At 38.7% G+C, this 12754-nt stretch overlaps 2 protein-coding genes across 9 annotated transcripts; one reads left to right on the top strand and one right to left on the bottom strand.

The window, feature by feature from the left end:
* Positions 1–161: 161 nt before the first annotated feature.
* LOC103524201 (presenilin homolog) lies at positions 162–11957 on the bottom strand. Its single transcript, XM_026833320.1, has 11 exons — positions 11730–11957; positions 11584–11627; positions 7716–7905; positions 6754–6932; positions 6012–6153; positions 5296–5464; positions 4209–4312; positions 3008–3122; positions 2207–2340; positions 1608–1841; positions 162–311 (listed from the first exon to the last, which is right to left on the bottom strand). The coding sequence occupies exons 3-11, from the start codon at positions 7878–7880 to the stop codon at positions 162–164; spliced, it is 1392 nt and encodes a 463-aa protein (XP_026689121.1). The 5' UTR covers positions 7881–7905; positions 11584–11627; positions 11730–11957.
* LOC103524187 (peptidyl-tRNA hydrolase ICT1, mitochondrial) lies at positions 8337–11125 on the top strand. 8 transcript variants are annotated; one of them, XM_026833324.1, is made up of 6 exons: positions 8337–8462; positions 8598–8769; positions 9072–9117; positions 9547–9689; positions 9976–10145; positions 10466–11125. In XM_026833324.1, exons 2-6 carry the CDS (start codon positions 8632–8634, stop codon positions 10554–10556), a joined length of 588 nt encoding a protein of 195 aa, XP_026689125.1. In that variant the 5' UTR covers positions 8337–8462; positions 8598–8631; the 3' UTR covers positions 10557–11125. The 8 variants fall into 8 exon arrangements, with proteins under 8 accessions (XP_026689125.1, XP_026689122.1, XP_017305004.1 ...); XM_026833321.1 differs by having other exon boundaries at positions 8341–8462; positions 8588–8769; XM_026833326.1 differs by having other exon boundaries at positions 8355–8462; positions 8676–8769.
* Positions 11958–12754: the final 797 nt, after the last annotated feature.

Here is a 12754-nt window from a genome sequence, read left to right on the forward strand (position 1 = left end):
TTACAGTTTCCCCTAACAAACCTCTTCTTTTTTTTAAAAAAAAATCAATTTTTCAGCTCAAGCCTAGACTACACCTTTAAAATGGAGGATCTGTTAGCCGATTGTTTACATTCGACCAGATTTTGAATGGGAGTGCAACCAGCAAAAATTGACTTGAGATTCTATATCTGCTGTGTTGCCAGAGTATCGACAAAGGGCTTGACAAAGTTGTCCGTACCGAAGTAGAAGATGAGACCGAACCCTATGGAAATGGGTAGGGCGGGGAGAGCAGTCTTGAATATTGCCAGCAGTAGGAGCGTTAAACACAGGCCCTGTAAACAGATCAGAAAAATTATGGGTAAAAATAGGCCCTCTAAATAGATCGGAAAAAAATACGGGTAAAAATAGAATCCTTAGGTTGTTGTTGTTGTTGTTGTTGTTGTTGTTGTTGTTAACGTGAATGACAACATTTAGTCACTCATCTTCCAGGTCCAGGAAGGTGGCTGCTGCCTTCTTTTCCTTTTGGAAACGGAACAGATCGGAAAAAATTACGGGTCAAAATAGAATCCTTAGGTTGTTGTTGTTGTTGTTGTTGTTGGTGTTGTTAACGTGAATGACAACATTTAGTCACTCATCTTCCAGGTCCAGGAAGGTGGCTGCTGCCTTCTTTTCCTTTTGGAAACGGAAACGATTATCCTCTTCAAGATGACCGATTTCCAATGGTTTAGTATAGGCGCTATCACGCCAAGAGGAGAAATGAGCTAGGTCGCGGGTTCGATTCCCGCCCGGGGCGAACTTTATCCTAAACAGATAAGGTTCGTTCTCCGAACGGCTGGCTTTCTCCTATCCTGTCCTCTCTTTGATTCCGGGACGATAAAACCTCCGCACTTAGAGTTTTCTCTATCAAACCCCTACAAGAGAGAGAGAGAGAGAGAGAGAGAGAGAGAGAGAGAGAGAGAGAGAGAGAGAGAGAGAGAGAGAGAGAGAGATATTCTGTATAGTTCTTTAGACTTACCATTCTCTCTCTTTGAATTCTACTGGACTGAGATGTAGAGCTTCCTAAATCAGACTGTGGGTGTGGGATAACATATCTCTTTCTAAAGTTTCTTGAGTCTCCAACAGGAAGATTGGTAGATGAGATCAAAGATGTGGATTCATTGATCTATAACATATCTCTTTCTAAAGTTTCTTGAGTCTCCAACAGGAAGATTGGTAGATGAGATCAAAGATGTGGATTCATTGATCTCATTTGGTTGGGATGAAGGCATTCACAGGGACATAAAAGTGGATAAGCTGGAGGCAAAGACACAAATTTGTACTGGTATTGAAAACTTAAATAAAATATCAAATTTATTCCAATATTCACAAAAGAAAATTTTAAAAACTTTTGAAATATTGAAATGAAAAATGAGAAAATAGTGAGGAGAAGAAGTTAGCAATACCTGAAATAGCGGATAATGCAAAATCAGGGGTACTTAAAATTTATCCCGTGAAATCAATATTAGACAATAGGAGTCTGTTTCATTGCCACGAAAAAAAAGCGGCGGTGAAACACTCATCTATATATATATAAAAAAAAAAAACAAGAAAAGGAAGAAAAAAACCACTTTGGTTGTGGTCATACTTACAATTAGAATAGCCACAAAACAGGCGAGTGTCGTATTCCAATCTCCATACGAGGATACCTTGCCCACCAGGACGCTGTAGAAAATAAAGTCCCCCAGGCCCAGCTTAACACCGCGGTCCTCTTCACCGAAATAGCGATGGGGTACTTCAGCATCGTGGGCTCCGGGGTTGGGCACACGTCTAGCAGACTGAGAGGGATCCTGATCCTGCTGCAGGGTCTGGTTTCGGCGCCGCACCTATAAATAGAAATAAAGTCAAATCAAATCATTAATCTTTGTGGTAAAGCAGGGAGCTTCTTCACAACTTTAGTGGGTATCACAGCATTACTAAGTGCTTCAATAGCCCTTTACCATTTTTTTCCATCTATTCGTATGTATCATCATTTTACACTGGCAATTGTCCTCACGAGGCTGAGTGCACCCCGAACTTCAAGCACAGAGCCGAAAAAACTTTGACCCCGCCGGGAATCGAACCCGGGACCTCCGGCGTGCTAGTGTGATACCCACTCGACCACTGATATTAAACAGCAGCACTTGCTGTTCCAAATAGTCACCCATCTCTATTTTAGGATTTGTAAATATCCCACAAACCGACTACTCACCCTCTCAGTTGACTGGGATTGCCACTCCCGTGTGAAGCCACTCTCAGGATCACCAGGACTATTGGTGGAGGCGGGAGGAGACTGTTGATCATCTTGCGGCAGAGCCATACTGACCACTTGATAGAGGACAGTGGCTGGAAACAATAACAGGTTAGCTATTTACTATCCAGAAACAAACAGACGAAATTTTCTATCAATGAGATGAGAGAAGGGGAAAAAGAGAGGGAGAGGGAGAGAAAGAGTGAAGGAGGGAGAAGAGAGAGAGAGAGAGAGAGAGGGAAGACGCAAGGGAGGGAGAAGAGAGAGAGAGGGAAGACGCAAGGGAGGGATAGAAGAGAGAGAGGGAAGACGCAAGGGAGGGATAGAGAGAGAGAGAAAGAGTGAAGGAGGGAGAAGAGAGAGAGAGAGAGAGGGAAGACGCAAGGGAGGGATAGGGAGAAGGAGACACTGAGATAAACATTTTTTCCTCTACTTTCAATCCCACTGCCTCTCTTGGTGAATTTTCAGATATCTATAATAGATAGATAGGTACCTATAGTTCACTACCTATCTTTTAGTACTACTGACAAAGCAAGCCTAGTATGAGCACATTTTTAGTCCGTCCTTGCTTTATTATTCATTTATAAGAAGAAAGTCTGTTCTACATCTATTTTAAATGCACATCCAACAATAGAACAACCTAGTGCCTGAGCTTAACTTAACTCCGTACACAAAAAGCCCAATCTGAGGCTTAGGTGTAGGGACAAACAGTCCTAAAGGATGGGTTAAGCTTCTACAAAATGCCTGAGGCATCCTACTCACAGGAATAAATGAGTGCTGGGAATATCTGCTCGTTCCTCTGTTGAGCCGTCTCCACCAGGATTCTCAGAGGTCCATTGGGAGCCAGGACAGCAATTAGATCCCAACATGAAATCACCATCAGAATCCCCCCATCTATTCGTATGTATCATCATTTTACACTGGTAATGCCGCCACTGATCGCTACTTGATTAAAGTAGCTGCTACTCAATTGTCCTCACGAGGCTGAGTGCACCCCGAACTTCAAGCACAGAGCCGAAAAAACTTTGACCCCGCCGGGATTCTACACCGGGACCTCCGGCGTGCAAGCCTAGTGTGATACCCACTCGGCCACTGATATTAAACAGCAGCACTTGCTGTTCCAATTAGTCACCCATCTCTATTTTAGGATTTGTAAATATCCCACAAACCGACTACTCACCCTCTCAGTTGACTGGGATTGCCACTCCGGTGTGAAGCCACTCTCAGGATCACCAGGACTATTGGTGGAGGCGGGAGGAGACTGTTGATCATCTTGCGGCAGAGCCATACTGACCACTTGATAGAGGACAGTGGCTGGAAACAATAACAGGTTAGCTATTTACTATCCAGAAACAAACAGACGAAATTTTCTATCAATGAGATGAGAGAAGGGGAAAAAGAGAGGGAGAGGGAGAGAAAGAGTGAAGGAGGGAGAAGAGAGAGAGAGAGAGAGGGAAGACGCAAGGGAGGGATAGGGAGAAGGAGACACTGAGATAAACATTTTTTCCTCTACTTTCAATCCCACTGCCTCTCTTGGTGAATTTTCAGATATCTATAATAGATAGATAGGTACCTATAGTTCACTACCTATCTTTTAGTACTACTGACAAAGCAAGCCTAGTATGAGCACATTTTTAGTCCGTCCTTCCTTTATTATTCATTTATAAGAAGAAAGTCTGTTCTACATCTATTCTAAATGCACATCCAACAATAGAACAATCTAGTGCCTGAGCTTAACTTAACTCCATACACAAAAAGCCCAATCCGAGGCTTAGATGTAGGGGCAAACAGTCCTAAAGCTAAAGGATGGGTTAAGCTTCTACAAAATGCCTGAGGCATCCTACTTACAGGAATAGATGAGTGCTGGGAATATCTGCTCGTTCCTCTGTTGAGCTGTCTCCACCAGGATTCTCAGAGGTCCATTGGGAGCCAGGACAGCAATTAGATCCCAACATGAAATCACCATCAGAACTCCCCACAGTGTCCATTCAGGTAGGTACTTGATGAATACCAGAGCCATTTGAGCAGCAATGAAAATCAAATAACCTTGCTGTAAGATGAGGGGAGCTGAAATGAAAGAATCAGAACAGGGATTAGGGTCAAATTGTGAAAGTGGATTATTGAATTATTCTGATGGCGGTAAAAAAGGAATGGTTAGCACTTTGAAAAATAAGTAGGTACTACTTAGGTGTTCAACAATTGTGATGAACTGGTTACTTAAAATTCCAGAAAAAAGACAAGGAGGCATACTTAAAGGAAAATACTATGACCTTTGTCAACTTAGTACCCAGGTACCTACATATTGAAAGGTCCTCTTCACCACTGCACTTACATGACTTGAAATAGTAATAATAAAGAAGGGTAAAAACTGAGCAGAGGTCATTGTGCACAAAACCACAGAGTTACTAGCAGTCCCAGAAGGCTAAGGCCAGGCACTCACTACAAGGAGGCATACTTACTTAAAGGAAAATACTATGACCTTTGTCAACTTAGTACCCAGGTACCTACATATTGAAAGGGCTGCACTTACATGACTTGAAATAGTAATAATACTTAAAGAAGGGTAAAAACTGAGCAGAGGTCATTGTGCACAAAACCACAGAGTTACTAGCAGTCCCAGAAGGCTAAGGCCAGGCACTCACTATCAGGTTGTGGTTATGTACCGGGTTGAGTTGAGACAGGACTAGGTGAGACAGGATATTGTTTCTATAGTTTGGCATGAGAGTGGTAACTTAAACGTTTACCAACCTTGCTTATCTCAACCCGGTACATAATCACAACCTCAGGTACACCTGTCAGGTCTAACAATAGTGATACTGGCCTAAGATGCTCAGGTGGGGTATGGCACCTACCTTTCCAATGTATGCAGACCATTCCAACCACACCAAAGTTCCAGATGATGAAATTCATTGTGTAGACATCCATATAACTTGAACGTTTACCAACCTTGCTTATCTCAACCCGGTACATAATCACAACCTCAGGTACACCTGTCAGGTCTACCAATAGTGATACTGGCCTAAGATGCTCAGGTGGGGTATGGCACTTACCTTTCCAATGTATGCAGACCATTCCAACCACACCAAAGTTCCAGATGATGAAATTCATTGTGTAGACATCCATAGCAACATTGTATGCAATGAGGAGTTCATTCAAGTAAACTCCGGAGAATACAAAGAGCAAAAGTAGGGATGATAAAATCAACCAGCCATGAATCACCTGAACATAAACAGTCAATGAATCAGATCATGTGGCATAAAAAAAGTAAATGGTTAAGTGCTGTAGTGGGAAGAAAACACAACCTGTCACCCTTAACTCCTTTTTTTCCCATAAGTAGTATAAATATCCCACAAAGTTTACATGAGACTATACATACTTTAGTTGTTAAGGACACAATTTGCTATGGAAACAATAGGAAAATTTCCAAATTCAAATTTGAAAACAAAAGGAAATTAAATTGGACAGAAATTAAAAGCTGAATTGAATTAGCTTCAGTAGGGGTGGTGTAATTTCCACCGTTTTTTTTTTTTTTTTTTTTTTTCACTGACAATCCAAAGGTGGTCTCCAGACTTGGTAATAAAATAATAGGTAGCTTTTAGTTGTTAAGGACACAATTTGCTATGGAAACAATGGGAAAATTTCCAAATTCAAATTTGAAAACAAAAGGAAATTAAATTGGGCAGAAATTAAAAGCTGAATTGAATTAGCTTCAGTAGGGGTGGTGTAATTTCCACCATTTTTTTTTTTTTCTTTTTTTTTCACTTACCTTGTAAAATCTGTACTTGTACAATGCTATGAGTACACAAGTCATGAGAATAACAATGAATATAAGAATAGCCGAGTTTCCTATTGCATTCCATAGTTTGACATCAGTATCACTGCTTGTTTCATGGAATGGAGTGTAAGGTCTGTGGGAAAAGAAACAAGATGAACATCCAAGTTAGAAAAAAAAAAAAGAAATAATCAACTTAAATAAAAAAAATCAAGTAAAATTTGATTGTTCAAAAATTGCAACCTATTGAAAATCTATTTGTTTTCAAGAAATATTCCTACAACCAGAGGTGTTTGTGTTGTTGTTGTAGCGGCTTTAGCTTTCGCCAAATGGTGATGGCAGATTAAAAAGACGATATCTTTTTGTATCTGCTATACACCAGGGTGATGGTCTCTAGCCATGTTTAATAGGCTTGTACTAAACGGCAGTCAAACATCATGAGGACTTGTGCTTGTTCTTTAAATGCAGAGAGAACCCTTTGAAGAGCTGCCAGCTAGCTAGGCTGGTTAGGGTTAGCTGTTTTCCTCCCTGCTTATAGTCCCACAGCCAGATGCTAGTCTGGTCTCTGTTTAACATCCCCTAACCAGACACGAGGTATTTGTGTTGTGGAATTAAGCTCTTATTGGGTCAACTATTTGCTCGTTTCATCTCTGAGTACATACCTAACCTTTGCAAGCATACAAATACCAAGTGATTACACAGATGTTTAACCATTTGTGAACCAAAATATACTTACAAATACATATCCTTCACAGTATAGTACTTGACTGTGTTGATAGTGTACACCACCACCAACATACATAATGACACCGGGATAAACAGTTTAATAACATGCTCGGCTCCATATTTCAACTCTTCCTCAACTTCTTCTGTGACATAATTGTTGTCGTCTACATTTTCTTGCTGTCTTCCACTCTGAAATAGAAATATGGATGGTTTTTAGCAAAATCTTATGGTAGAGAAGAGGGGTTTTAAACTAACAACTTCTCACTCCAAACAATGGTGATACATAGGTGCACACTTTTTACACCTACACTGACCGAAGGTGTAATATTACAAGGGTCAAACACTACGTAAATATCACATTTGGTAATTATGCAGAAGCCACGACAGTGGAAAAGAAAGCTCCTTTTTGTATTTAACCTAACTCTATAATAACACTAATCACTGCTCTACTTGTGAAAACTCCTTTTTGTGTTTAACCTAACCCTATAATAACACTGGTCACTGCTTGTTTGTGCCTTTTCCTTTGGTAGCAATCTTTCACTGATGTGACTGCTGCACAAGTACCTCATATTCTGTATAGTTCTTTAGACTTACCATTCTCTCTCTTTGAATTCTACTGGACTGAGATGTAGAGCTTCCTGATTCCATTTAGCCAGCCTAGTTAACTTGGTTGGTAGCGCTAAGCCGCGGGTTCGATTCCCGCCCGGGCCGGATTCTATCCTGAACAGATAATCTTCGTTCTCGGAACGGTTGGCTTTCTTCTATCCTGTCTTCCTTCTCTCTTCGATTTCGGGACGATAAGACCTTAGCAGTTACAGTTTCCCCTAACAAACCTCTTCTTAAAAAAAAAAAAAAAAAAAAAAAAAAAACATTACTATGCTGCTTGTTTGTGCCTTTTCCTTTGGTAGCAATCTTTCACTGATGTGACTTCTGCACAAGTACCTCATATTCTGTATAGTTCTTTAGACTTACCATTCTCTCTCTTTGAATTCTACTGGACTGAGATGTAGAGCTTCCTAAATCAGACTGTGGGATAACATATCTCTTTCTAAAGTTTCTTGAGTCTCCAACAGGAAGATTGGTAGATGAGATCAAAGATGTGGATTCATTGATCTCATTTGGTTGGGATGAAGGCATTCACAGGGACATAAAAGTGGATAAGCTGGAGGCAAAGACACAAATTTGTACTGGTATTGAAAACTTAAATAAAATATCAAATTTATTCCAATATTCACAAAAGAAAATTTTAAAAACTTTTGAAATATTGAAATGAAAAATGAGAAAATAGTGAGGAGAAGAAGTTAGCAATACCTGAAATAGCGGATAATGCAAAATCAGGGGTACTTAAAATTTATCCCGTTTTCCTTGATACTTTTTCAAAAAGATGCATATCATCCTGGCTTTTTCAGTAAAGTAAATGAGGATTAAACATTAAAATAGTTTAAAAATCCTTTAAAAAGTCATTTATAAATGTTTCTGACCTATTTTTGCGAGAACTTAAGCGAATTCTTAACACTCTGACCCCCGTGACCGCCCCTCCTTTCACCATTTTCATTTTGGTAACCCCTATACAACAGCACACCATAAAAGTGGATTTTGCTAGCTTCATCTATGTAGGCTAAAAGTAAAAAGTGCAGATCCAAAGGCAGGCAATAGGCAAAACCACAAAAGGCCAAAAGCTATTAAAAAAGCTTTTAAGCATTCTCATTCCCAGTTCAGGTTTCAATAAAGTTTTAATTATTTGTGTCGAGCAGGACCTATCTACTAACGAGGTGGATTAGAACAGCCGTCTTGCACAGGACAGCCTGCAGATATTTTCTAGTACTTACCTATACTACCTATAGGTGTCTGAAGGCTTGTCAAGAGGGAGTGAGTTCCCCATACAAAGATGAACACTATACTATCATTTCACAAACTGATATCAAATCAAAGGAATGTTGTGAAGAGATTTTACAAGAGCTCAATTTCATTGGACAAGCTCTATCCAAATAGTTCCATGCTACTCAAAACACCAACTCCAGATCAGGTAAGTAGTAAGTAGAGACCCAAGTAACCCCCATTTCATTGGCCTTTAAGCCACAGTCTTATCCAAAATAAAAAATACTTTCATTACTAGTATAGCTCGCTATACTGTAGTAATAGAAAGTAAAAATAATGTCACACTTCTAAATGTTTTGGTTGCATATTAGAGCTCCAACAAAGAATCACCTGAAACACTATTGGCTAACACCTAGATGCATGGTTTTCAGTGTCATATTGGTAAATTTTCAATACCTTTCTACCTTTTGAAGTTATTGACATTTATTTGTATCAAATTTTGTGTTACAGGTCAAGGCTCCAGATGGACTCAAGTTTAATGGTGTTATTCCTGTTGGTAAGACACTTAATAAAGATGCATGGTTTTCAGTGTCATATTGGTAAATTTTCAATACCTTTCTACCTTTTGAAGTTATTGACATTTATATATTTGTATCAAATTTTGTGTTACAGGTCAAGGCTCCAGATGGACTCAAGTTTAATGGTGTTATTCCTGTTGGTAAGACACTTAATAAATGAAGATGAATGAAGACTAAACCAACCTAGCTGTAAATAATAATAATAAAAAAAAGAATATGGTGCTTGGTTAGTGTCACTTGAATTTTGAATCTCATTGACAAAAAAAATCTGTGTTAATTCTCAGAATTATTTTAACTGTGATTGGTCAGCTATCAGCTAAAAAAAAGAAAAAAAAGTACAGTTTGAGTACTTAGATTAATGTAGCTGGTACCTACCTAAGTAATTCCTCGTTTTTCTTATATTACAGAAGAGCTAGACATCACATACAGCCGAAGCTCAGGGCCTGGAGGTCAACATGTGAACTCAGTCAGTACCAAAGTTGACATAAGGTTTAAAGTGAATGCTGCTAACTGGTTAAATGAAGATGTCAAGAAACAGCTTATAGAACTGGTTAGAGCTTTTTCATTACATATTACTTACCTTTACCTATCTGTGTGAAAATGATACTAAAAAAAAAAAAAAAAAAAAAAAAAAAAAAAAAAACTGGTGAAAGGTTACTGAGGTGAAACTGGTTATGGATTTAACTGACATGAAGTTTATACTTAGGTAGGTATATCAGTGAAAATAGATTTTTGAGATAATATGAAATTCATCAAACAAATTTGGAAATGGTACCTAGGGTCATTTGGAAATGAAATAATAGAGAGAACCCTTTTGTATTATTTTCTTTTTTCAGAATAAAAATAGGTTGAATAAAGATGGTTACCTCATTATCAAGTCAGATAGAACAAGATCTCAACAGTTGAATTTGGCAGATGCCATGACTACCCTGAGGAATATGATTTGGAAAGCTGCCAAACCAGCTCCACAAATTAGCGAGGACACCATTGATAGAATAAGAATTAGGTAAGTATAAAATAACTTTGCAAACTTCCATCAAGAGCTACAAAAATACATGATTGTCATTTTTGAATAGAATAATATTAAATTTACCAAGTGTAACCACATTAAGTAACACAAATTTTACAGATGACTTCTTAGAAGGTGGGTTCCTTGGGGAAAAAAAAGCATTGTACCTATGTACTACAAGCCATTAACCCTGGAAAGGCATGAAAAAGACAAGAAAAGAAAATCAAAAATTCTTTAGGCTGTGTAACAGGTTTGAATCCAAGCCTCTTGAATTTTGGACAATAAACAAGCAAATATTCCTTCTCTTCTGATTTCAGACAAGAGAAGCAAAACAGGGAAAGACTCATTGAGAAGAAAATGAGGTCCATGACCAAAGCTCAGAGGAGGGAAACTCCTGTAGATATTTGACAGGCAATGAGAGCCTATGCCCATCTTATTCATATCTAAGATGGCCAAACTGGAAGCAAAGACCTTTGGTTGAAATTGTATTATGAATATTGCATCAGTTCTGTCTAGTTAGAACTTTTAAAAGTAGTTTTTACTAGTAGTTCTGTGAACTGTAGACCTCACTCAGACTTTGGCCAAAGCTCATTCTTAAACAGAACCCTCCTCATTTCGTTATTTATTTTTTTAAATACAACATTTATTTTACTATTATCACTGAGAACATAGGCATGGCATAGGAGTGCTTTATGCTACCTCCTTTGTGGAACATATCGTTGTACCCACAAGACTGAGAGCAGCCCAAAAAGTTGGAAGTTATATAAAAACGGTCCAAATACTAACTTCGGACAGTGTTGCTTAACTTCAGTAATTCATTGGGAAATAGTGCATTCAATGTTGTATTCAATATGGTTCAAGTATATAAACATGTCCACCAAAATTACTGTGTCAAAAAACCCATGTACTTTTCCCTGAAGAATACGTGCTATGAAAATGAAGTCTAATACAAGGATATTGTTTTCATTTCTATTTTATTTCAAGTGTTCTTTTTACTAGCTTCTAATTTGCAGGGATACAAACCAGTGATTTAATAAGCAGTTGACAAACCTAGACGATCATTTTGATCAGAAAACGCCACACTTAACGTTGCTTAACCAGAATGGATGTATCTAAAGCCACTGGTCTAATTATTAAATTCATGATTAAAATTCCGTACCTCGGCTGGGAATCAAACCCACGACTTCCTGATTACCAGGTGAGAGTAGAAGATGAGCTGAATAAGAAGAAGAGTACTGAGGGTGACATAGGCAACTTGAATCTGTCACATTCCATCCTGATTCAAAATGGCGGTGCTTCAAAGTCATGCCTCTTATGCTGATCCAGTACAACCACTAGTACATCATATTTGCATGCTGGTCCTAAGGCTAGATAAATTGTAAAATTTGTCCGAAACTAAAAATATACCAGGTGAGCGTTTGACCGCCAGACTTACCAACATTACTGGATGGATTTGGAAAAGTAGTCGTTCAGCGAGAGTCATGCCTCTTACTCTGATCCAGTACAACCACTAGTACATCATATTTGCATGCTGGTCCTAAGGCTAGATAAATTGTAAAATTTGTCCGAAACTAAAAATATCATGTGTAGTAAATAGTCCAAGTTCTGTTCTTGATACCCAACATTCACCATGCGTTTGCAATAATCATGGAAGTAGAGCGAGATCTTGAGAAACTTTTGGAAGATGGCGAGCAAATTTTCGTAGTTCTTTTCGGGCGATCGTTTCTTGAGTTCTTCGTAGAAATCGAGAATTGTTTTGAACATTGCATTGAGTGCTTCGGTCAGGGCGCGAGATCTCTTGTTCAGCAGACACCTAGGGTCAAATATAAACACGATATTAGCTGACAGAGTAGTGTTTTTTTCGTGAACCTTTGAATGGATAGGAATTTTTAATTTACTATTTAGCTAATAGGGAGATTAGATTAGATTCGTAGAAGCTTAACCCATCCTTTAGGGCTGTTCGCCCCTACACCTAAGCCTCGGAGTGGGCTTTTTGTGTTTGGGTTTGGGAAGGAGTTCCAGTGAGAGATTTTTCACTCGTGGAGCTCAGTTTATCCACGCTTGTACAGGCTTGCGTGTCTGAGGAATATAAGGTGGAAAATTTGTTTAGAAAAAAAGGAGTTTATAGAATTACTAAACACAACAGCTCTTTGTCAATACATTGGGATATTCGTACGGATTTCAAGGCGTTGTATTTTTCTCTAACATAATTACTTAGTTAGCAAAGAAAATTTTGCAGAAGTCAGAAGCACTGATATTCAGATTCAGTTAAAAAACAAGGGGTTTGATAAAGAGAACTGTAACTGCTAAGGTCTTATCGTTCCGAAATCGAAAAGGAAAACGGAGAAAGCCAGGCGTTCCGAGAACGAACATTATTCGTCCAGGATAAAATCTGCCTCGGGCGAGAGATATTCAACTTTATAGCCTGACATTTGCAGCAGTCGATATTTTTCCCTCAAAAAGCTTGAGTATCTTTTTTATTGGATCTACATTCTTTATCTTTCCTTCTGAATTTTGTTTGTCTTCATCCTTCCTTTTAAATGTTGAATACTCACCTAGTTTCCCATCGGTCGCATCTAACACCGATTTCTCCTTGTCCACTTTAT

The sequence above is a fragment of the Diaphorina citri genome, unplaced genomic scaffold (assembly GCF_000475195.1).
Source record: "Diaphorina citri unplaced genomic scaffold, Diaci psyllid genome assembly version 1.1 scaffold88, whole genome shotgun sequence".
In the NCBI taxonomy this organism is placed as follows: Eukaryota; Metazoa; Arthropoda; class Insecta; order Hemiptera; family Psyllidae; genus Diaphorina; species Diaphorina citri.

Coding starts and splice junctions, on each gene's coding strand:
- LOC103524201 (XM_026833320.1), bottom strand. CDS start 7,880: ATGCCTTCATCCCAACCAAATGAGATCAATGAATCCACATCTTTGATC. Junction 5,465..6,011: donor ACAAGTACAGATTTTACAAG/GTAAGTGAAAAA, acceptor GTTTATGTTCAG/GTGATTCATGGCTGGTTGAT. Junction 4,313..5,295: donor GGTCTGCATACATTGGAAAG/GTAAGTGCCATA, acceptor CTTTCATTTCAG/CTCCCCTCATCTTACAGCAA.
- LOC103524187 (XM_026833324.1), top strand. CDS start 8,632: ATGAACACTATACTATCATTTCACAAACTGATATCAAATCAAAGGAAT. Junction 8,770..9,071: donor AAACACCAACTCCAGATCAG/GTAAGTAGTAAG, acceptor TTTGTGTTACAG/GTCAAGGCTCCAGATGGACT. Junction 9,690..9,975: donor AGAAACAGCTTATAGAACTG/GTTAGAGCTTTT, acceptor TTCTTTTTTCAG/AATAAAAATAGGTTGAATAA.